We start from the raw sequence: 21,930 nt of genomic DNA on the forward strand, positions 1-21,930 counted from the left end.
AAATCGAATACGCATCAACTTCACATCACGTTTGGTATCATCTGGCCTTCCAGACTCTGGGTGCCTGGAAGCCAGGAACCCATCCCACCTGTGTACAGCCGCTCCAGCCCTATCAGTCCCTAGGCAGGAGGCGAGCAGGAAGGAGCAGACGCGGGCATAGACAAACCTGCAGAGAGGCTCCGACCCCAAAGGGCAAGGCAGGGACTCGAGACCAATTGGCACACCAGTTCACACACACTGGGCCCAACCCTGCGCTGGGGCAGTGATGCAAGGAAGGGTCAGACTTAGAGGTTGTGAGGTGCCCACGTTTTACTGTGGTGGAGAAGTCAGGGAGGGCGAGGGGGGAGGAAATCTTATCCCAGGCCACGCCTTTCTGGGGGAGAGGCCGGTTCTCAAGTGGGGCGTAGCTACATTAAATGCTGGAACGCACGCATAGTGTCCCACCGGGGGTGTGACTGGATCTCCTGGGGCAGGACTCGCCCTCAGAAAGCGAGGAAGGCACCTTCGGGGCGTGGCCTGAGAGGGCTAGGTTAGGCACCCAAGGAATGGCCCTAGCTAGGTCCGGACACCGGGCAGGCTGAGTGCCGAAACCCCACGGGAGGGGGCGGTGTCACACTGCAGGGGTGGGGGCAGCTCAGGCTTCAGTGGGCGGGAACAGAGCTGCAAAGGGTAGGCCCCAGCTCGAGGGGTGGGCTTTCCTCGGAAGGCAAGGCAGGTTCTTTGGGAGTGGGGCGTCGAAGGGAGGTCTCATCTCGGCACGTGGCCACGATGAGGGGGCGGGCCCGCTATCCTGACTGAGGTCACCGGCAGCATCCTGAGAAGCTCGGGTGCGCCTGCTTAGAGAGTCGCGGAGGTGACTGCGTGGGGCTGCTGCACCGTGTGCTTGCGGTCCGCGGTGGACGGCTGTTCGGACTCGCGTCTCTGGCTCTTCTGCTGCGAGGCCCACCGACGATAGCTCACCCGCCGCTCCTTGAAGGCCGTCCCTTGGCTCCACATGCCCAAGTGGTTGAAGTAGTTCAGAGCTCCTGGGGGCCAGGGGCTAGTGGGCGTGGAACTCCGAGCACCGCCCTAGGCCCCGCCTCTTCTCACAAGGCCGCCTCCCTTCGGGTCCGCCCCTCTCCTGGTCCCTTGCCCTGCCTCGAGTTCTCCCCGGCTCCGCCCCCTGCCCCCCGAAGCACCCCCTCTTCCTCCCGAGTCCCCGCCCTCACCGACCCACAGCATCAAGGCACCAGCGCCCCAGCACAGATAGGTGGTCACCAGGTAGGACACCTGTGGCCTCGGCTTCAGTGTCTCGCAGTTGACTACAAAGAGCGTCATACTGAGAATAATCAGGAACCCTGCACTGGAGTGGAGCCAGAGATGGACACAAGAATGGACAGGGATCCCAGGACCCCCCAAAAGAGAACAGAGACAGAGACAGTTTCTCCCCTCCCACCCTGCGTGACATGCAATGCGCACACACACTCAAATGACAGACATAAAGACGCCCGGACAGAAGTGGAAAGCACGGGATGGGAAACAGGAAGGAGAGAGACCTACCCCTACACTCACCTCGACTGAGAAAGTAGAATTGAGATCCATGCAGAAAGAGTGGGGCAGAGACCCCAAGAGACATTCAAACACAGAGACCCAGCACATAGCAGGACAGAACCTTAAGATAGCTCTCCCCAAAGCCAAAAAGAGAGTCCTGAGTAGAGACAATGGTGGGGGGGGGGGGGCAGGCACCCCTTCCCCCAGGCCCACACTTACCAATGCTGAAACTGAGAGAACTGAAGACAAGATCAATCTTACTAAGGCGTTTGAAGCCTGGCCGGAAGGAGAGCCCCATGGCCAGGAGGAGGAAGAGACACAGGGTCAGGGCCAGCATCATGAATCCCATGCTCATATGGATAAGAACTAGGAGAGAAGGAAATGCTCCACAGTCATCCACACACAGTCTCCAAAGTCACCCTCCAATCTCATCCCACTGACATCCCCATGAGCGGTCAAACAGATACCCCAAAAGTTTGGCTACAGATATCCTCAACTTCACCCCCACTCCTGTTACCTAAGTCCCTTCCTAGAAACCCCAAAATCACTCTCGCTCTCACAAAGTCACCCCAGGTACCTGTAAAGCCAAAATGATCCCCAATTGTACCCTCAAAGTTGTCCCAGATCACCCCCACCAACCCCAAAGTCAATCCCAGAACCCCCATAATCAACTCCACCCATACTTCTAAGGCAACCCCACAGATGACCCGAGTCACCCCCACTCATATCCTCAAAGTCACCCCACAGAATCATCTCAATCATCTCTAGAGTCACCCTGACAGAAATTTTCAAAGCCATCCCACTCAAACTCCCAAAGATATCCCACAGAAACTCACAATAATATCCTCTATATCATACCAGACACCCCCAACGGCACCCTCAAAATTACTCGACACTTTAGTTACCCCCAGTCTCTAAAGTCACCCTACTTCTGCTAAAAAAAAAGTCTCTCCATTTCACATCTCAAGGTCCCCTAGGCATCCCATTTACACTCCCAGAATGTCCCCCAATATCAGTCCCATTCACATCCCACAGCTCCCTACAGACTTTCTCCAAATTACCCACCTTGATCCCCAGAGCACACACATATGTACACCCAAGAAAAACTTCCAGATAACCGAAAACCACATAATCACTCTGTTTAAGTTACTATGTATCCAATACACGATTAAGAACAAGAATTTTGTCCCCTTCTGAGAATTACGTCTCTTTTTCGCCCTTCCCTACATTGCCTACTTTCTGAACAGTGCGAGCCTGCTTCAGCCAAATAAGCTAAGACTCCATCTGCTTTGTTTCTGGCAAACTGTGTATCTTTCACACATAACCAGAAACCTACCCAGATTGTAAAAGCTTAGTCATATATACAGAATAGCAAGATTCCTGTGGGGTTCAATCACAGAATCCCGGTAGAGAGCTGCTCATGACATATCCTTGCCTTCTGGGGCCACAAAAAGAGTCATATGACTCTGGCTGTGCCAATTTCAGTGCCCCACAACCCAGGCCACGGTGACTGGCCCAAAGATGGGTACATGAGCAAAGCCAACCAGTCAGGCTCTGCCCTGGGACTTTTTCTAACTGAAGCGGCTAAGGGCTTTTTTCCCCTAGTCTATAGGATTGTGAGCCTGTGCCTGAGCCCTGGACCCAGTTTGAAGCGGGCAGCAGATCTGATAGATTAAAACTAAGAAAGGAACACAGACAAGAGTAGAGGAGAAAGAGTTGAGATGACATTCAAGTCATCCCAGAGACTAACCCATCTTGTGGTTTGGTCAGAAGTAGACATTTGTGGCATAAGCCTTAATGCCCATCCCCACTCGCACCTCATCAGTGCATTGCATTGCTCTGGCCACTATATTGGGTTTGGGGTACTCGTGGGACCCGATCATACAAGACTTCTGCCAGAACCTTTTGTGTTCTTTTTCCTGCCTGACCTGAGGCCCACATTGTTAGCAGTTCTGCCAGTTGTTTGTCTGTCTGCTCTCAGATCCATTCCCCACCCTCGCCTGTTCTGTATTGCAAGGACTACATTTCTGAGCCTCCTTTGCTCACTAGCTTAGCAGTATGCTTGGCTAATGGGCAGCACCAGTAGAAGACTGGCTCTGGAAGAAGAGGACAAGCCAGGGCCTTTATTTCCCTCTCACTAATGCCACCACCACCACCACCACCACCTCAGCTGGTGTCTTTAGCAGTAGCCACATTTTTTTTTCTGTGACTCTAGCCACCTCTAAGCAAATCCTACATGAGTCTATGCCTTCCAGATGGCTCCAGCTTCCGGGCTCTGCTAATACCACCACCTCCCTTTCTTCTGTCTCTATCTTTATTACCCTCTGAAGCGTCTAGAATGATTTATTTTCTTAACTAGATCCTGACTTACCACTATATGGAATGAAGCCAATTCCAGTAGCCAAGAAATATACAGATAATAATGACCCTGAGATCATGACCCAAGCTCAAGGCAGATGGTTAACCAACTGAGCACCCAGGCGCCCCATCCTCTACGTGTTTTAACTTGCTTACTCTTCAAACAATGCATGATCTGGGATCACTACCACTGCCATTTTAGAAACAAGGAAACTGAGGTACAAAGAGGTCAAAGATTATGCCCAAGATCACCCAGCCAACAAATGGTTGAGCCAGGACCCACACCCAGGCATTCTGGTTCCATGTTCTGTTGCAGTACTCAGAAGCACCAGTAACACACAGAGATCTACAGGGAAGCAAAATGTTTCTGAAGGAGCTGGAAATCCTCTTTTGGGTTTTTTTTTTAATCATCTTCTTAAAAAAACACTGTTTGAAAAAAATGAGGGAGAGGGACACCTGGTGGCATAGTCAGAAGAATGACTGGCTCCTGGTTTCAGCTCAGGTCAGAATCTCCAGGTCCTGAGATCAAGCCCCATCTCAGGCAACAAGCTCAGCACAAAGTCAGCTTGGGACTCTCTCTCCCTCTTCCTCTGCCCTACCTCCCTTCACTTGTGTGCTCCCTCTCTCTCTCTCAAATAAATAAATAAATAAATAAATAAATAAATAAATAAATATTTTTTAAAAGTTAGGAAAAGTGGGTGCCCAGGTGGCTTAGTCAGTGAAGATCTGCCTTCGGCTCAGGTCATGATTCCAAGATTCTGGGATCCAGTCTTGCATTGGGCTCCTTGCTCGGTCAGGAGTCTGCTTTGCCCTCTACCCCTCCACCCTGCTCCTGCACTCTTTCTCTTTCAAATAAATAAAATCTTAAAAAAAAAAAAAAAGGAGAGGAAAGAATGATGGCATCTTTAGCCATCTAACCATGAGGCAGATTGGTTTTTGGCCAATTGTAATGTTCTTCCCATGCCCCAGGACAGTCCTACTTCCCTGTTTCCTCAAAAGCCACATATAAGGCCAGGAAACTCCTTCACAAGGAACTTCAGAGAATCTCCAGAGACCCTCCTCAGAATTCCAAACATTTCCACCAAGAGCATCCAAAGAGCATCCCCTAGAGATTTTCCCCCTCTAATCTCCTGAGACACCCCCTCCTTTGAGTACTACCCCGTAGCCTGTCCAGGCTCCTACTGACCGGTCACTTGGCCCAGGTTGGCGCACTTATGCCTCCCGCAGTCTATCCAGATGCCCAGGTAGCCAGTGTAAGATCCCTGCAAGTAGGCCAGACGTCCATCCACCACGCTGAGCCCCAACAAGGTTGCAAGGATGCTGAAGACCAGAGACCAGCCCCGCAGGATGAACTTGGGGTCCTCCTCCCAGGAATAGGCCACACTGGCTGGGAAAGAAGAGAGTTCTGGGGACCAGGTTCCACCTATGACCCGCTGCTGTATGCTAGTCTCCATTTCTAACCACAGCCACATCTCTGGCCCACCCACACCTCACCTTTTACTCCATTCTCAATCCTTCCTCCCACAGCCATCTCCTCACCCCCACTCACACCCCAGTTCCAACCTCAGCCCCATCTCTGATTCCAAACCCACCCTCACTCTCATCTCTAACACCCAACTCAGCCCCCTGCACAATCCCATTTGAAGTCCAAACCTAGTTGTTTTGTCTTCAGCTCCCCATCTTCCACTACCTGTCCCCAAAACCCCAGCTCCATCTCTACTCTCCACCTCACCCCCTTATCTAGAGCCCTGTCACAAACCCCAGTCCAGGACACACACTGCTACAACATCCAAAGTGTGTTTGTGAGTCTGAGACTCATGGTGTCGACAGAATGAATGCAGGTAGTGCACTCTGCATTCACCAAGCCCCAATCTTCCCAACTGACAGGGACCCCTGCTCCCCATCCCTTGCTCACTTACCCCCAGTCACATTAGACTTCACAGGGTCTCTCTCACACCCAGAGCTTTCCCACCTCAGCACCTCCACATGTGGTTCAGGCTGCTCCTTCTGCCTGGAGCACTCTTCTCCCACCCATACCCAGTCCACCCTAACCACTCTACATCTCAGCTCCCACAGCACTCCTTCCATGTCTCCTTCCCAGAGCTCCCCCAGCCCAGTCCAACCTCAATTCATGGGCAAGCTCACCCACCAAATGCTCCCACTGTGCCAGATGCAACTCTCTCCTACATTGGCATCCCACAGACTTGTGCTTCCCTCCTTATTTCACTAGTTTCTTCACTACCAGTCTTCCCCCATGGACTTCTGTGATAGCTGGGAACAAATATCTTCTGTCTCCCACTGCACGCTCATCAGCTGGTATGGAGCTATGCTATTTGTCAGTTAAAAAGGTCAGGATCAGGAGCGCCCTGGTGGCTCAGTCAATTGGGCATCTGCTCAGCTCGGGTCATGATCTCTGGGTCCTGGGATTGAGCCCCATGTCAGGGCTCCCTGATCAATGGGGCATCTGCCTCTCCCTCTCCCTCTGCTCCTCCCCCTGCTCATGTTCTGTTTCTCTCCCTTATGAATCAATAAAAAATCTTTAAAAAAAATAAAAGATAGCAAAATAAATAAATAAATAAATAAATAAATAAATAAATAAATAAATAAAATAAAAAGATAAAAAGGTAATGAGTGAACACAAGAATAATGTACTGGTGGGTGCATTCATAGTATCTAATTTTCTTTTTTGGTTTTTCTTAAAGATTTTTTTATTTATTCATGAGAGATACATAGAGAGAGGCAGAGACATAAGGCAGAGGGAGAAGAAGAAGTCTAATGCAGGACTTGATCCCAGGATCCCAGGTTCAAATCCTGAGTCGATGCAGATGCTCAACTACTGAGCCACCCAGGTGCCTCTCCATGGTATTTAGTTATAGTAATTCCTTCCCATATTTCTGTGGCATCTCTCACTGTGGATTTCAGAGATGTTGGGTATGTGGGTGTAGGACTTGAGAAGGAATTTGGGGAATGGAGAAAGTGGAGAGTCAAAATCAGTGTCTATGAAGTGTAAAAAATTCAGTAGGTTTTTAATACAATGGGTTCTATGTGCTTTTACTGTTATTGATGGACTCCATCCTTATGACACCCCTCTGAAGTATCATTACCTCCTTGGACAAATGAGGAAACTAAGGCACAGAACTGTTGGTTACTCATGTAATAATCAAAGACATCAAAGTTGGTGAATTTTTCTTTTTTCTTTTCTTTTCCTTTCTTTTCTTCCCCCATCTCCTCCCACCCCGTCCCCACCCCCTACCCCCAAAAGGCTACCACAAATGCCCAAAGGAAGGATGGGGGGAAACAGAAATTTGAATAATCTCCACCCCTGGCTGGGAAGTCTGAGTGCCTGTATTCCCACCAACCTCTTCAGACCCCTTCTCAGGCTGTGGCTGGTCCGCCTACCCCTCCCAAGCCCAGACTGCAGGTCACTGAGGGTAGGGAACAGGTCCAACGTCCCTGGGCCCCCAAGGCTTCAGGAAAAAGGTGAAGAAAGACAGAAATAGAGGAGAAAGAGAGACATTGAACTCAAAAAGGGAATAAAAGGCAGAAATTGATTCAGGGAAGGCCCTGGGGTGTGGGAGGAGGGGCAAGTCGGAGGAGGGCCTTACAAATTCAGATCTCAAGCCTTCCAGAAACTCTAAGAACTGACGTCAGAGATGCCATCAGAGATGCCGGTGTCCCAGCGCACGCTCAGCCCTGCCCAGCCCTGCCCCTACTCTGGCCTCTGCCTGGTCACTCCCTCCCACCCCCAGCCCAATCCTGACATCTCTCAGACCCAGCCATGACCGCTTCTTGGCCCAATCCTGACCCTGCCCATACCCCACATGGAAGCCACCCTAACCCAGTCCAGCCCCCATGTCACTCACACAGGGTAGAGTATGAATCCATGGCCAATGTCCTAACTTCCTGGAATCTCTCCAACTGTCATGGAACCTCCCCCTGCCCCCAGCTATAGGTCAGACTGAAGCCCTGAAGTCTAACCCTGGACCGCAGGAGAGACCAGAAAGCACAGAAGAAGGGTCAGAGAGATCCAAACCACAAAGAGCAGAGCTTGAAGCTGGGAAAGAGACCAAGAGACTTCCACATGGCCATGAAGGTGCCTGGAAGGAGGAGCTAAAGCAGTTGGCAGTTTGTTTAGTGTGTCTGGGGACTGGCCTTTCCCTGTATCTCCACATGTCCCAGAGACCCCAACCTGACCACAAGAGCACCCAGCCAAATGTCCTTCCAGCAGCTCCCACAAATACCCAAGAGGAGACCCAAGGTTTTCAGTCCATTCGCCACAGTCGCCGGGTCAGCATCCAGGAACCCCTGCCCATTATCCATAATCGCCGGGTCAGCATCCAAGAACCTCTGCCCACTATCCACAATCGCCGGGTCAGCATCCAGGAACCCCTGCCCATTATCCATAATCGCCGGGTCAGCATCCAAGAACCTCTGCCCACTATCCACAATCGCCGGGTCAGCATCCAAGAGTCTCTGATAGTCACCAGTCACTGGGCCAGTACCCATGACACACCATCTGTTATCAACAGCCGCCAAGTCAGTATTGAGAATGCACCAGCCACTATTAGTGGTCACCAGGCCAGTATCCAAGGCGCACCGTCAGTTACCTACAGTCGCCGTTTCAATACCCGAGATGTTCCACCCATTTTCCAAACTCCCTACATCAACACCCAAAACTCTCCGTCAATCACTCACACCCCATTGTCCAATATGGAATCGGTTATCTACAATAGCAGTCGAGCCAGTAGCAACGACAGCTGGCCAACAAGCTGGAGTCCCCACCTAAGCATTCAAGGCCTCACATTGCCAAACCAGGCCAGAGTCAATGTCCCCCCTTCAATTACTCACAGCCCCACGGTCAGTGTCAAAAGCGTTGATTCAGTCATCTGGACCTCCCAGGAGATTTTCAAAGACTCTGTGAACAGCTCCCAATTCTATCAAAATCCTCTAGACAATATCCAGAGCACACAGACAAGCATATCCACTGAGATGGATTCTGGCGGGTGAGAGGCAGAGGTCTAGGCAGTGGGCCAGGTCCTGGGCTAGAATTTGGGGAGGGCAGCACTCAAAGGTCAAGGATCAGAACCAAGGCCAGTATGCTGGAGACTGAAGGTTGGACCCAGTTGTGGCCGGAAGCTGAATCTGAAAGTTGGCCCTGGGGAGGGCTTGGCAAAAAGGCTGGATCTGTGATTGACTCAACCTGGAAACAGAATGTGGGGGTGGCAGGGTCTGGAAACTAGATCTGGAGGCAAGGGAGCTTCAAGGCTGAATGTGGGTGAGCAGGTTCTAGAGGCAGGACTTGGGGGATACAGGGCATGGAGGACGGACTTAGAGAAAAGAAAGTCTGAAGGCTAGACTGGATGGGACAGGGTCTGGCAGCTGGACCTGGGGTGGCTAGGGTGGGTGGCTGGGCTTGGTGCTGACACTGGTGGTGGGTGATCTGCTACAGGTTTCAGAACAAGGGTAGACGCAGGCATTCACAGCTGCCCCTGGCCTGGAAGCTGCTGCATGGAGCCAAGAAGATCAGCCGCCAGATGAGCCTGGCACTGACCCTGGCTGGCATGGTGATCATCAGTCTCATCTCTCTGGGCCAGCCCTGGATGCATTTCCAGGTGCCACTCACACCTCCTGGGCACCCTGATGGCTCCCTGACCATCCACATCAACACCATCTTCTTTATGCAGTGCCCTGACATCTACTGCATACAGGAGTACGACCAGAATGCTTGTAAGGCCTGTTCTATACTCACCATCCCCGGGATTCATCTTTCCTTTTCATCCCAGGGACCCTTCTCTGCCTTCCCTGGGATGGTCCTCACTGCCCCCGATTAGTCTTCCCTTCGCTTGATAGTTCTCACTACCCCTGGATAGTTATCCCTTCCCCCAGATGGTCCTCACTGCCCCAAGACCATCTTCATTGCCCTGTGCTCATCTTCAACTCCATAACACCCAACCTCATAGTCCTCAGAACCCTAAGATCTTACACATTATCCTGAGGCTCTTTCACCTCTGGAAATCTGCCCTCATCACACAGAGCTGGTTCCTCAATGCTCACCCCACCTCTCACTGCCCAAGAACCCATTCTCATTGACCCAGAGGTGAGCCCTCAATGCTAAAGGCATCTGCCTCAATATCCCTTCTCTAGAGCCCAATTCCAATTTTCTTAAAATGGGGATGAAGAGTTTGTAAGGGAGAGGGTTCATGAATATTCCCAACCTCTTTGGGGACACATGCTCAGAGCCCAAGGGCCTCTCTTAGTGTTCCTGGTCTTCTTCCTTCCCCAGACTTGTTGGACTTCGCCTGGGCCTTTCTCATCCTTGCCAGCATCGCTAGCTTCTTCCTCTGCATCATACTTATAAATATCATCTTCTTCACCAGCTCCAACTTGCGCATGCTGGACTTCTCCAACGTCATCATCAGCATCCTGGCAGGCATGGCTCTGAGATTTTTCCCTAGTGCCCATCATGATACCCAATCCCCTCCACACCACATTCTATATTCCAATCCCTTCCCCATCCTCACTTTAATTCCCTATCTCAATCCATGTCCCTCCAAATCTCCAATCCATCCCAATAAAAAATGTGAACTTCCAATACAACCCCATCTCCAGCCCCAATACCAGCTTCCACTTCGCCTCCCATCTCTATCACCAACAAATCTCAAACTCATCCATTTCCCCTTTTGGAATGTCCATCCCCATCCCAAACTGCTCTCCAACTCTATGTATTTTTCAATCCTCAAACCATCCCTATTGCCATCCCTAACCCCTCCAAATCTCAATCTCCAACTCAACCCCATACCTAACCACCCTCGACACTTGTTCCAAACTCAACCCAACCCAATCACCTGTGAACCTCACCTTCAAACTCAACCACAACCCATCCCCAACTCCATCCTCCATCCTTCTACTTCTACCCACCTTTGTCCAAAACCCATTTCCAGTTCCAACTGCATCCCAAATCCTGTCTCCCCACCATCACCAGCTCTGTGATTTGGTTCAAGCTACTTAATCTTTCTGAGCCACAGTTTTCTCATCTGTAGGATGGGGATAAAATTTCCTACTACATGGAGGTGTAGAGAGGATTGAATTAGAAAATGTTGGCACTTGATAGTAGCTATCTAATTTTGCCCGAGTCCTTACCATGACCATCCTCCCACCTGACCCAAATTACTCAAATTTGAGACTCTTGATTAGAACAGGCTAGTTGAAGAAGAGAAGGAGGAGGAGGAGGAGGAGGAGGAGGAGGAGAATGACAAGAACAGAAGAACAAGAGGAAGAAGAGGAGGAGGAGTCTAGTTTCGCATTTGCCTGACAAATCTCACTTTTTAGAAAAGGAGGTGGAGCAGCACTTTAATTTAGAAATGAAGGATATTATGTTCCTGCCATTTATAGTATTGACCACAACTTTTATTTGTATCAAGAAAACATTCTTGGAGAGTGATAGCAAAGCCAAGAATAGGAAACACTCAACTTCCTGCTTCCTTGTGTGCAAATAGTATTTATCCAATTTGTCTGGTAGCTCTTTCCAATTGTTGAAATATAAGGTACAAAGGGTAGAAAACACCTGGGTTTTATGTCATCTAATATGACATTTTTTTACAAAAAGAAACAACCATCTCTGATCATTCCTTTTAATTAAATGAAGAACATCTCCTATGTTATTTTTCAATAACATAACGAAAAAAATCACCCAGAGTTTCACTACCCAAAATTTTAAAAGTTGAAATACCCAAAATGAGTGGGTTTCTTGTCCACTTCTTCAGAAGCCCAAAATTAAGGACCTGATACAATGGCAATAATCAGTCTCAATTCTTGTGGGCTTACAGTGTGTGCCAGGAAATGTGCCAATCTCAACAACTTCTCATGATAGCCCAAGGAGATGAGCCCTATGGTCATGCCCACTTTACCAGTGAGGGAAATGAGGCTCAGAAAGATGGAGTGGTTGCCCTAAGGCAAGAAGGAAAGGCAGGACAAGAGCTTTGGTCTGTTGGCCCCAAAGCCTATGGTTTTAGACACCAACATGGCCGGGTGAAAGGCAGACTTGTGCTTCCAATGTGCTCTACCATGACATTGTCAGGAGCCTGTTTTCCTGCATGTGCACAGAGGTACAGGGAGGCAAAAGACAGTGGGAGAATACTAAGCAAGAGCCAGGCAGCCACACAACTATGGGCATCGATCTGCACACACCTGATGCCCCACTTCCTAACACCTGTACTCATGCAGGGACCAGCATGGTATTGGGGATCCTGTTCTACCTGATGCAGGCCCATGAATTTCTACAGGAAGGCATGACCTACAGGCTGGGGCGCAGCTTCTACCTGGCATGGATCAGCGTCTTTCTCTTCCTGATGACTGGTCTGGGTTGGGATGGGGTTGGGTTTGGGCATGGGTTTTCAGGGATACAGACAGGGATTGAGTGGGATAGAATTTGGGATGGGTGGGTGGGTTGTGGACATGGCTAGATCAGATAGGATGGAGGTAGGAGACAGGATTAGGGAGATGAGGGTGGGGATGGGTGGGCATGGGACCAGAAGTGGGAATGCGGTTGGGTTTGGGTTTGGAAATGGATTGGGGACAGGGGTAAGGGTATGATTGAGCTTGGGAGGGAATGGCGATCAGAGGCAGGCTGTGAGTTATACTTCTCACCCCCTCTGCTCTCTTCCTTTTCCAGGTTTCTTTTCCTATCTGAACTACATGAATTTCTGGTCCATCCTGGCGCTCCAGGCCATCTGGACTTAGGACACCTCTTCAGGCCTGCTCCCATAGCTTCCTGCCAAGCACATGACAACCCTACTCTCTAGTCCTCCGCCCCAACTGAGAATCTCGCCTTTTTCAGTGTCCTCCAGATCCTCCCACTCAGATTAATAATCAGTATGTTTAAATAATCTATATTTTTTGCCCAGAATGTTCTCTTAGCTCAGTACCTTGTAAGTGTTCTGGGGCAATACCATCGCTCCCTGGGCCCATTCCTTGGGCCCTCTGGCGTTGAGGGACAGGTGAGAGAGGGAGCTCAGGAGAAAGACATTGCAGGATACATGGCCAACAAACAGACCGATCTGATGGTGCCTGGCATAAAACACAGGTGGTGCCAAACAACATTTGTTGAATAGCTGATTCTCTCCAGGCCTTTAGGGCTTCATCTTTTAATTTCATGACCCGCAATAATGTGCCCCCTCTTTTTTTTCTAAAGATTTTATTTATTTTTTCATGAAAGACACACAGAGAGAGGCAGAGACATAGGCAGAGGAAGACGCAGGACCCAATCCCAGGACCCCAGGATCGTGACCTGAGCTGAAGGCAGACGCTCAACCACTAAGCCACCCAGGTGTCCCTAATATGCCCCTTCTGAGGCAAATTCTCCCGGCGCCCACACTTTACCTCCTGTCTTGACCGGCAGCCCCTGTCACCACCTCCTTTTGTCCCCTAACACACCCACACCAGCACAGAGCTATTCTTTTTAAAAATTATCTATTTATCCATCTACCTATTTTTTTAAGATTTTATTTATTCATGAGAGACACACAGAGAGAGGCAGAGACATAGGCAGAGGGAGAAGCAGGCTCCCTGTGGGGAGCCCATTGCAGGACTCGATCCCAGGACCCCGGAATCATGACCTGAGCTGAAGGCAGACACTTAACCACTGAGCCACCCAAGTGTCCCCCCATCTACCTATGTAGCATATTTTTGCTATCAGAGTCATTTGTTGGGCAGCCCCGGTGGCGCAGCGGTTTAGTGCCGCCTGCAGCCTGGGGTGTGATCCTGGAGACCCGGGATTGAGTCCCACATCGGGCTTCCTGCATGGGGCCTGCTCCTCCCTCTGCCTGTGTCTCTGCCTCTCTCTCGCTCTCTCTGAATGAATAAATAAAATCTTTAAAAAAAAAAAAAGTCATTTGTTGAGCAGAACAAGGTCGAAACTCAAGTACAAGTTTATCTCACTCCCTGGGTCCCTCTCAGGGTCTCGATTTGGGGGGTCTCCTCTACCTCCATCTCAGTGGTTAGGCTGTAAGGCTCTGTAATAAGGCTCTGCCACTTATTAGCGCTGTGACCTGTGTCCAGGTGTTGAACCATCCGGTCTGTTTCCTCAACTGTAAAAATGGGGATGATGACAGTACCTCAACCTAGGTGGAGTTTAACATAACACCTAGTCCATCATATGTGCTCTTTGCTAAAGAACAAAGCGTTGCTAAAATAATCCTTCTGCTTCTCTCCCACAAAAGGCTCTCAAATTTGTTCATCTTTAAATGAAAATTGAGCTGCAAGTATGTGGCAGACACTGGATCTACAGCAAGGATCAACCTAGACACAAATCCTTGTTTTTACAGCTTGACATTTTGCCAGAGAGGCAAAAATATATGCCCACAAACAAATAGATATGTTAAGGATAAGTGCTATGAGGAAAAATAAAGGAGGGGAAGAGAGGCGGGTCTGGGACGGGGTGGGAGCTGCCTGCCAAGGTGACATCTGAGCAGACACATAACTGAAGAGAGGAGAGCCATGGGGATAGACTGGAGGAAAGGATTCTTGGCAGAGGGAACAGCAAGTGCAAAGGTCCTGAGGTACAAATGTCCTTCCTTGGCACGTTCCAAGAAGACTAGGGAAGCCAATGTGCTAGTGCAGCCAAAGCAAGGGAGAGGGGGACAGGGGTATAGGAGGAACAGGGGCCAGGTCACTCTGGGCCTTGTGGGGCACAGTGAGGGCTTCGCTTCACTCTGAGTGAGGGAAAAACCAGTGAGGGGAAAGGTATCCTTTTCTTACCAGAAGAGTATAGGTTACTTCCTTTAACTTCATACCATGAGCTTCATGGGAGGCATCTCCTCACTGGAAGTAAGAAAACAATCCAAATGACAAGGGAGACCAGGTAAACAACGTGTGTCCCACTCACAGAAGGGAATGCTTTGTCACTGTTTAAGCAATGAGTGCACTGCATGCACTGATGGGGGGGGGATTATTTATGGGACAAAATGGAGTGGGAGGAGTGCATCTACCCATAACACGTGTATGTGGGTGTATAGCCATAAAGTAAAAAGTCTACACATCGACAGTGGCGATCTGATGGATGGGTTTGAAGTATTTTATTTATTCATGAGACACACACAGAGAGAGGCCGAGACACAGGCAGAGGGAGAAGCAGGCTCCATGCAGGGAGACTGATGTGGGACTCAAACCAGATCCCAGGATCAGGCTTTCAGCCAGAGGCTGAAGCTCAACCGCTGAGCCACTCAGGCGTCCCAAACCAAAGTATTTTTAAACTGACATGATCGTAAGCATTTTTTTTTTCAAAGATAAAAAATGAAACATCCCAGATGCTTGGGTGGCTCAGTGGTTGGGCGTCCGCCTGTGACTCAGGGCTTGAGTCCTGGGATCAAGTCCCGTATCAGGCTCCTCGAAGGCAGCCGGCCTCCCCCTTTGCCTATGAGCTGGGATTTGAATAAATAAATAATATCTAAATAAAATCTAAAAAGAAAGAATAAATAAATAAAATCTTAAAAATATTCTCATGAATAAATAAAATCTTAAAAAAAATAAAGAGAGCTCCAAGTCTACCAAGAATCCAAGCCCCAGGTTCTAGATCATTTAAACTACTGGGAGGGGAGGCGGGTTGCGGGAGCAGGGGGGCCGGCCCTCACTCAGCCCGGGAATCCTGGCCCCCAGCCCCCTCCTCCCTCCCCTAGATCCAGGAGCGCAGCATTCCCGCTCCCGCGTCCAGGCACCGATCCCTGCTCGCCCAGCGCAGGACCAGCCTCTCATTCTCCACCACGCGTGCGCGGCCCCGGAACGCCCCCTGTCAATCTCCGCGCTGGCCGCGCCCCCACCCCGCGCCGGGTCTCCGTGGGGGTCAGCCCCGCCCCTCGCACCCGCCTCCGCGCGGCTGCCGCGCTGGCAATTCCAGTTGCCTCTGGGTCTGGCCCCGTCCTCGTGCGGGGTCCTGCCCCTTTCCAGCCCGCCATGGCTGCTGTCCTCGCATTGCCTGATGCCCGTGCCAGGACAACGGGGCCCGATATCCCACTCCTCCTTTTGTCCGCCTCCAGGGACAACATCGGACGGTCCGCTCGGGAAGATTTTAGCGAAAACAACCGTGATTCGCTTCCCCAAGTGCCAAAGGGGGGGTCCCGGCCCCGGCGCGCGTGCTGGACGCCTCGGGGCGGAGCCCGGGCGAGCGCGTGTGGCGGGCCTTGCGAGCGGCGCGCACTATAAAGCGGGACTCGAGGCCACCCGCGCACGCTTTGGAGCGAGTGAGGGGCTGGTGAGCTGTGTTTGGCCTCTTGGCCCCTTTCCGTCTGTGCGGGTGGGCGTTGGGGTCTGGGCCGCCCTCATCCGGAGGCGCCCCGGGGCTGCGGCGGGGCGGCCACGCCAGGGCGGGGACGGAGCCAGGGCCCCTGGGAGACCCCGGCGCGCCCTCAGAGGCAAGCCGGGGTCCTGTGCAGAGCGGGCGGTGGCGGCCCGAGGGGAGGCCTCCTGCCGCCGGAGCGCGCCAGGGCCTCCGGGGCCACAGCGCCTTTGCACCGCAGCCGGGCTGCGCCATCTCTGCTTCCCACGTCGCAGGGCTCCGCCATCTTGGCCTTTTTTCTTGGGGGGCGGAATGGGGGAGGGGCGGAGGGCGCGTGTGACCCTTGAGTTCTGCTCTCTGAGGTTTTCCACGCCTATGCTGGCTACATGTGTTTTCCTCGGGCAGTCGCTGTTTTTGCCGATTCCACGTGGCTGACGTTCTGTACAACCTAGAACAAAGGTGTTGGAGGGGGGAGAGGCGGGATCTCGGGGTTTCGAAGGAGTAAGGGGGAGCGGAGCCTCGAAATGAATTACCGGGTTGTTTCTGAGAACCACGTGGGTGTGGCCTTAGGAGAAAGCAAGTGGGGCATTTGCCCTCTGGAGTCAGGATGACACGGTCCCTCCGAATACCAGAGTTGGTGTTCGCTCCCCGCATCAGTTCTGTGAAACGTTACTTCTGGGCTAGTTGGCCCTGGGGTCTCGGACGCCCGTCCCCTGAGTGCCGAGAAGGCCCAGCCCCCGGGCAGCTGGCTCGTGTTCTGTCTCCCAACCACCACCCACCAAAAATTCTGTCTAGCGGAGCCTGCTGTCCCTTCAGGCAGCCACCTGGAATACCACGGGCTTCACCCTAACTATTGGCATGTCGCGAGGGAAGGATTTTTCTCCATCCCTGGCGCGCCTTCTCGCAGTTGTCCGATGTATTCCTCTTTCGTGTTTTATCATTAAAATTCCTCAAGCGTAGCCAGGAACTAGCCAGCAGTTTCGCACTTGTAACATTTTGCCATGTTTGCGCTTTTTTTTTTCCTTAAGATTATATTTATGTATTCATGAGACACGGGCAGAGGGGGAACCAGGCTCCCACTGGGGATCCCAGGACGCCGGGGTCACGCCCTGAGCCTAAGGCAGACGCACAACCGCTCAGCTACCCAGGTGTCCCATGTTTGCTTTCTTTGCGCTTTGTGTGTGTGTTTTGAAAGCACGTTTTGAATCTCACCCAATATCGTTAATACTTTATCTCCAAAATGATGCTGTCTCCTGTGTGCTTTGTGTTTATAGAGCCGGAGTCCTCTCCAAAATGTCTTCCTCTGCTGATTTGTTCCACAGTGGTTGCAGTAAAGGGTCCCTGGTTGTTGTATGTGCTGCTTATATCCTAGGGGTTTTTTTTCCCCTAGAATAGCTCCTTCCTTTTTATCTCCCAATAGGTTCTTCCAAGGGATGTGCATTTTAAGCCACTTTCACTGTTTCGAGTGACTAGCAAGGGTAGCTGAATGGTGAAAATCTGTAAAGCTGGGCAGGGGGTGATAGACACTGGGTTTTCTCCATGTAGTGGGTTTGGACAGTCCCCTATGGACCTGTGACCCTGGGGAGGTGGTGTATCCTGTGTGTCTCCATGGGGAGAGTTGGGGGTTTTCATACCTTCCTAATAGATTTTGTGTTTCCCAGTCTTTGAGTGCAGTTAGTTTGGCCTCCATTCCTGAAGATGATTGGCCTTGAGACTGGTTGTAGTGGGGACCGGGCCTCCCATGATGTTCAGCACTGGGCTCCTATCACCCCTGAGGATGCAGTGCCTCCCAGGACCTTTGACACCTGGGGATCTGAGAGGCCCTGGTTTTGAGGTCTCTGGACCCCTCCCTGCCACAGACTGTTTCTTCCTCCATCCTCACCAAGTACTTCCTGTGTTACAGGTGTATCTTCAAGCTGAGGGACCACCCACTACCACTCCCATCTTGGTGAGAACCCTTGCTTCCACTCCCTAGCCCCACCCCACCCCCACCCCCCAGTCTAAAAAACTTTGATTTGGGATGATTTCACATCAGATTTCTCTGGGACCTAATTTATGTGCCAACATTTGTGCTGGGGATTTACATGCAAATCCCAGTTCATTTATAGCAGTGGAAATCTAGCCAGAATGGGCCTGGGTCCAAATCCCAGCTCTGCTGTTCATGGGCTTAGAGAGCTAGTCAAGCGATGGCTCTCCTGAGCCTCAGTTTCTATATCTGTAGAGCAGTTTCTATATCTATATATGTTAGGAGCGTATGGGCCTGAATCCTCCGCACGGTTGGGAGAGGGGCAGTGATGTTTCCTGCTTTCAAAGGTAGGGTCGAATTGGAGAATACAAGGATTGTGGAAAGAAAATAAACGTGTGTTTATGTTTCAAGAAAAAGGACTAATCCGAAATCTAGTTTTCAGAGTCAGCAGAAGAAAAGAAACAAGCTGGCAGCATTTATCACTGTTGATAACAGGGTTTTGTAGATTGTATCTTGAAGCAGAGCTTGTCTCAAGAATCCTGTGTGCAAAAAAAAAAGAATCCTGTGTGCATAAACTGATACAGTTGTTAAAGTAATCCTTCATTTACACAAAACCATTGTGTAAACCATTCTCCATTTATCTGGAGAATGTTTCTCAAGTGTTTCAAAGAACTAAATCATAAAATGGGTGTAAAGACCTATTATCTAAAAAGAAACAGGCTGTTCCTAGGGTGTCAGGAACAGAAAGAACATTGGCTGTGGTGATAATAGGACTGGGAGTGTATTCTCTGGGGTCCTTGGAGGTTTCAACTCTTGCTGACAGGCACTTTAAGGAGGAAAAGCTCCTTTCTGTGATGGGTGAGCTCAGACTGCAGATCAGGAGTACCATTCTGAGGGCCTGAGGTGTCCCCTGTAGAGCTCTGAACGGTCGCTGCTGCTGAGAAGGAAGATCCGGGACAGTGGGGTAGGAAGCTGCCATTTGTATGGCGGGGATGATGAGGGGAGGAAACAAGAACAGAACTGGAGGCTTTGGAAGATGCACAAGGAGAACAGGCTTGAGGTGAGAGCAGAACAGATGTGGGAGTGTGTTCAGTAGGGTGCTTCTTGGAGCTGAGCAGAGGAGGGAGGACCCCCTTCACCTCACTGGTGTGCCAGGCAAATTTCTTCCCTTTTTCCAGGAGGAGAAACAGCCCTGGAGTTGGGGGCTGTGGGGTCAGGTGCTGAAGGCAGTAGCTGCAGATCATACAAGTGGCACCCAGGAATGAGCCACAGTGAGGGGTGGTCAAGAAGAGAGGAGGTGGTGGAGGGGTATGGCATCAAAAGGCATGTGACACCCCAATGGCCAGGTATTGGTCATTTGTCCTACCTGGATGAGCTCTTGCTGTCGTTCCCCTTAGGACTGGAGACAGGTGGCTTTGGGACCTGAGTGGGGAGGAGAACAAGAGCATCGGGGCCCCTGTGATGTCCAGCACTGGGCTCTGACCTCCCCTGAGGACACAGTGCCCCCCAGGGACCTTTGACACCCAGGGGTTCTGAGGGGCCCCACTCTGGGGAGGGAGGAGTGGAGGTCCATGGTTGCCACTCCCCAATGACCTGCTCTTCCCCCTCTCTGACCCGTTCCTGTCTGCAGGTGGTTCCCCCAGGAGTCCCAGGCCCCCACCGTTCCTGTCCTTGGTAAGAACAAGAGAGGCTTTGCTCTCAATACCATAATAATAATAAATTTATCATAAAATCTGTAGGTCATGGTACTATAAAAGCAAATGCTGAGCATTTACTCAGAGCTGGGCCTAGTGCCAAGCACTAAATTGACCTAACTTCTCACAGTATCCCTAGGAAGCGGGGGTGGCAAGAAGAGTTGGTTACTGCAGAGGTCGCAGTAACGCTCACTGTCACAGCTTCTGAAGGGGCTGTGCTTGGGACCCCCATGATGTCCAGCACTGGGCTCTGACCTCCCCTGAGGACACAGTGCCCCCCAGGACCTTTGACACCTGGGGATCTGAGGGGCCCCACTCTGGAGGGGGGGAGCTCTAGGGGGGGTGGCTGTTTTCCCACCTGATGACTTCTGTCTTTCCCTGAAGCTCCTGTGGCCACACCCCTCCGGGCTTCCTACAGTTCCCTGCAGGGGACAGCTGTGATCATGGCCGAGAGAGCCCTGGCGCCTACCCAGATAGGGCGGGGGGACCGTTACTACACATACACCGAGCTCCTGGCCATCTCGCGGCGCTTCAAGCAGAACCCCAATGAGCTCATGATCACCTGGATCCTGCGGGTGTATGACCAGGGAGGCCCAGCCCTGTCCCTGAATTCTGGAGAGCTAGCCCTGCTGGGTGACCTGACCAGCGATGCCATCTTCAACTACCGCTGTAAGACCCTGCGGGGTGGCTGCAAGACGCTGCTCACCTGGCTGCTGCTGGCCTGGCGCCAGCGCTGGGAATCCTTCCTACACTTCGAGGCCACCGAGCTGCCCTTCCGCCCCTGGACCACCATGGAGGAGGGCATCCAGCTGGTGAGGGAGCTGGGCATGCTTGACTGGATCTACCGTGAGTCACCATCACCTCCTGCAGCAGATCAGGGGCCCAGGCCTGCGCCCGAGGATGTGCCCTTCACACAGGGCCTCCAGCGGCGCCTGCTGACAGCCGCACCCTCTGAGCTGCGGCTCTCACTGGTCAGCCTGCTGGTCAAGGGCATGACGGTGCTGGAGGCAGTGATGGAGATCCAGACCATCGCCGATGTGGGCCTGCTCTGGCGCCAGAGCCAGCCAGGCCGAGCCAAGCTCATGTTGGGGCCCAACCCGACACGCAAAGATCTCATGGGCTGGCTGCTGAGCCATGGCGTGCCCAAGGAGAGGGTGGACAAGCAGCCCACCAAGGTCCTCCTGGAGCTGTACATTAAAGAGGCCAAGCGCAGCCGCAGCCACCCTGCCTACATGCTGGGGGAGGAGCAGCCCCCACCACCCCCCTACTCAGACCAGGCCTGTGGGGAGGAACCACCTGTGCCCGTGCGTCATGACTAGGCCTCCCAGGCCTGGTCTTCCAGATGGTTCAATTCCAGGAGAGACACAGTCTGAGCCAGTGCCTCCCAAGCACCCGCAGCATGGACTGAGGACTGGCCCATCTGCCTGTTCTCCAGCTTCCCTGGGGCAAACTGCCCCATTACTGTATTTGAGGTTCCCAGAAGAAAGGAATGTTCCTTGCCTCCTGGCTACCCTACAGGTGTCTCCAGCCAGAGCATTGGAGGCCAGCAAGCTAGCTGGTGGCCCTGGGTGCCTTATTTCCCCAGGGCACAACCTGCTCACCTGCTCTGTTGAGGTCTGGTACATTTCAATTTCAGCCTGATTAATTGGCACACAGGGTGGGCACCCAGCCCTCTGCCACACGGGCCCCCAAAGCACTACAGGCCAAGTGGGGAGACCCCACAGCCCATGACATGAAAGCACCTTGAAATTTGCACCCTTTTTCTTAAGGTATTTTTAAATGCAGTGTTTTTATCTAATAATTTAAGCATATGCAACACTTTGGTTTTAACGGATGCTTTGTTCTCTTGGAATGGTGTTTCTCTTAAGACTTTTCCGATTCCTTTCCCTTTTAAAGTGGACTTTTGCTGTTTGCCCACCTGGAGAGGGGGCAGCCAGCCCCATCTGATTTCTCTAAGTGGATGTGTCACCTCTGACCAGCCAGTGTCTGTCACAACTGGGTTAAAAGTGTCAGCACCAAGAATCAGGTTCATGACAGATGGCCACCATGGCAGGCCATGCTAGGCACATTGCACTAATTAAAAAGCGTGAGCATTGCTGTGTGTGGACTGTGGT

General features: G+C 51.7%; 3 protein-coding genes and 3 non-coding genes across 14 annotated transcripts; 5 read left to right on the plus strand and 1 right to left on the minus strand.

Annotated features, from left to right (window-relative positions):
- Window positions 1-6: 6 nt before the first annotated feature.
- LOC102153804 lies at window positions 7-7,847 on the minus strand. 3 transcript variants are annotated; one of them, XM_038528052.1, is made up of 5 exons: window positions 7,752-7,847; window positions 5,075-5,275; window positions 1,750-1,896; window positions 1,209-1,301; window positions 7-1,025 (listed from the first exon to the last, which is right to left on the minus strand). In XM_038528052.1, exons 1-5 carry the CDS (start codon window positions 7,771-7,773, stop codon window positions 838-840), a joined length of 651 nt encoding a protein of 216 aa, XP_038383980.1. In that variant the 5' UTR covers window positions 7,774-7,847; the 3' UTR covers window positions 7-837. The 3 variants fall into 3 exon arrangements, with proteins under 3 accessions (XP_038383980.1, XP_038383981.1, XP_038383979.1); XM_038528051.1 differs by having other exon boundaries at window positions 9-1,025; window positions 1,209-1,337; XM_038528053.1 differs by lacking the exon at window positions 1,209-1,301 and having other exon boundaries at window positions 8-1,025.
- LOC102153921 lies at window positions 7,805-12,773 on the plus strand. Of its 2 annotated transcripts, XM_038528046.1 has the most exons (6): window positions 7,805-8,175; window positions 8,260-8,891; window positions 9,338-9,615; window positions 10,172-10,318; window positions 12,112-12,243; window positions 12,560-12,773. In XM_038528046.1, exons 1-6 carry the CDS (start codon window positions 8,059-8,061, stop codon window positions 12,625-12,627), a joined length of 1,374 nt encoding a protein of 457 aa, XP_038383974.1. In that variant the 5' UTR covers window positions 7,805-8,058; the 3' UTR covers window positions 12,628-12,773. The 2 variants fall into 2 exon arrangements, with proteins under 2 accessions (XP_038383974.1, XP_038383973.1); XM_038528045.1 differs by having other exon boundaries at window positions 7,805-8,891.
- Window positions 12,774-15,782: 3,009 nt separating this feature from the next.
- LOC484356 (Friend virus susceptibility protein 1-like) lies at window positions 15,783-21,919 on the plus strand. Of its 6 annotated transcripts, XM_038528057.1 has the most exons (5): window positions 17,187-17,304; window positions 17,431-17,506; window positions 18,060-18,104; window positions 19,753-19,796; window positions 20,201-21,919. In XM_038528057.1, the coding sequence occupies exons 1-5, from the start codon at window positions 17,202-17,204 to the stop codon at window positions 21,133-21,135; spliced, it is 1,203 nt and encodes a 400-aa protein (XP_038383985.1). In that variant the 5' UTR covers window positions 17,187-17,201; the 3' UTR covers window positions 21,136-21,919. The 6 variants fall into 6 exon arrangements, with proteins under 6 accessions (XP_038383989.1, XP_038383990.1, XP_038383985.1 ...); XM_038528061.1 differs by lacking the exons at window positions 17,187-17,304; window positions 17,431-17,506 and adding an exon at window positions 15,783-16,132; XM_038528062.1 differs by lacking the exon at window positions 17,431-17,506 and having other exon boundaries at window positions 17,185-17,304.
- Window positions 17,889-17,980, plus strand: LOC119869921. The gene has a single exon (XR_005354902.1). It is a non-coding gene; the product is annotated as a small nucleolar RNA SNORD88 (small nucleolar RNA).
- Window positions 19,573-19,665, plus strand: LOC119869920. Its single transcript, XR_005354901.1, has one exon. It is a non-coding gene; the product is annotated as a small nucleolar RNA SNORD88 (small nucleolar RNA).
- Window positions 20,039-20,129, plus strand: LOC119869919. The gene has a single exon (XR_005354900.1). It is a non-coding gene; the product is annotated as a small nucleolar RNA SNORD88 (small nucleolar RNA).
- Window positions 21,920-21,930: the final 11 nt, after the last annotated feature.

This window comes from Canis lupus, chromosome 1 (assembly GCF_011100685.1).
Source record: "Canis lupus familiaris isolate Mischka breed German Shepherd chromosome 1, alternate assembly UU_Cfam_GSD_1.0, whole genome shotgun sequence".
Taxonomy (NCBI): domain Eukaryota; kingdom Metazoa; phylum Chordata; class Mammalia; order Carnivora; family Canidae; genus Canis; species Canis lupus.

What these genes read in the sequence shown, in the direction of transcription:
- LOC102153804 (XM_038528051.1), bottom strand. Translation starts at nt 7,773, where the DNA reads ATGGATTCATACTCTACCCTGT. An exon ending in CAACCTGGGCCAAGTGACCG is followed by an intron (nt 1,897 to 5,074) that starts GTCAGTAGGAGC and finishes CTTCTCTCCTAG; the next exon opens with TTCTTATCCATATGAGCATG. An exon ending in TTCTCTCAGTTTCAGCATTG is followed by an intron (nt 1,338 to 1,749) that starts GTAAGTGTGGGC and finishes ACTCCAGTGCAG; the next exon opens with GGTTCCTGATTATTCTCAGT.
- LOC102153921 (XM_038528045.1), top strand. Translation starts at nt 8,059, where the DNA reads ATGTCCCAGAGACCCCAACCTGACCACAAGAGCACCCAGCCAAATGTC. An exon ending in ACTGAGATGGATTCTGGCGG is followed by an intron (nt 8,892 to 9,337) that starts GTGAGAGGCAGA and finishes GATCTGCTACAG; the next exon opens with GTTTCAGAACAAGGGTAGAC. An exon ending in CTTTCTCTTCCTGATGACTG is followed by an intron (nt 12,244 to 12,559) that starts GTCTGGGTTGGG and finishes TTCCTTTTCCAG; the next exon opens with GTTTCTTTTCCTATCTGAAC.
- LOC484356 (XM_038528057.1), top strand. Translation starts at nt 17,202, where the DNA reads ATGAGACACGGGCAGAGGGGGAACCAGGCTCCCACTGGGGATCCCAGG. An exon ending in GTAAAGGGTCCCTGGTTGTT is followed by an intron (nt 17,507 to 18,059) that starts GTATGTGCTGCT and finishes CCTGTGTTACAG; the next exon opens with GTGTATCTTCAAGCTGAGGG. An exon ending in CCCCACCGTTCCTGTCCTTG is followed by an intron (nt 19,797 to 20,200) that starts GTAAGAACAAGA and finishes CTTTCCCTGAAG; the next exon opens with CTCCTGTGGCCACACCCCTC.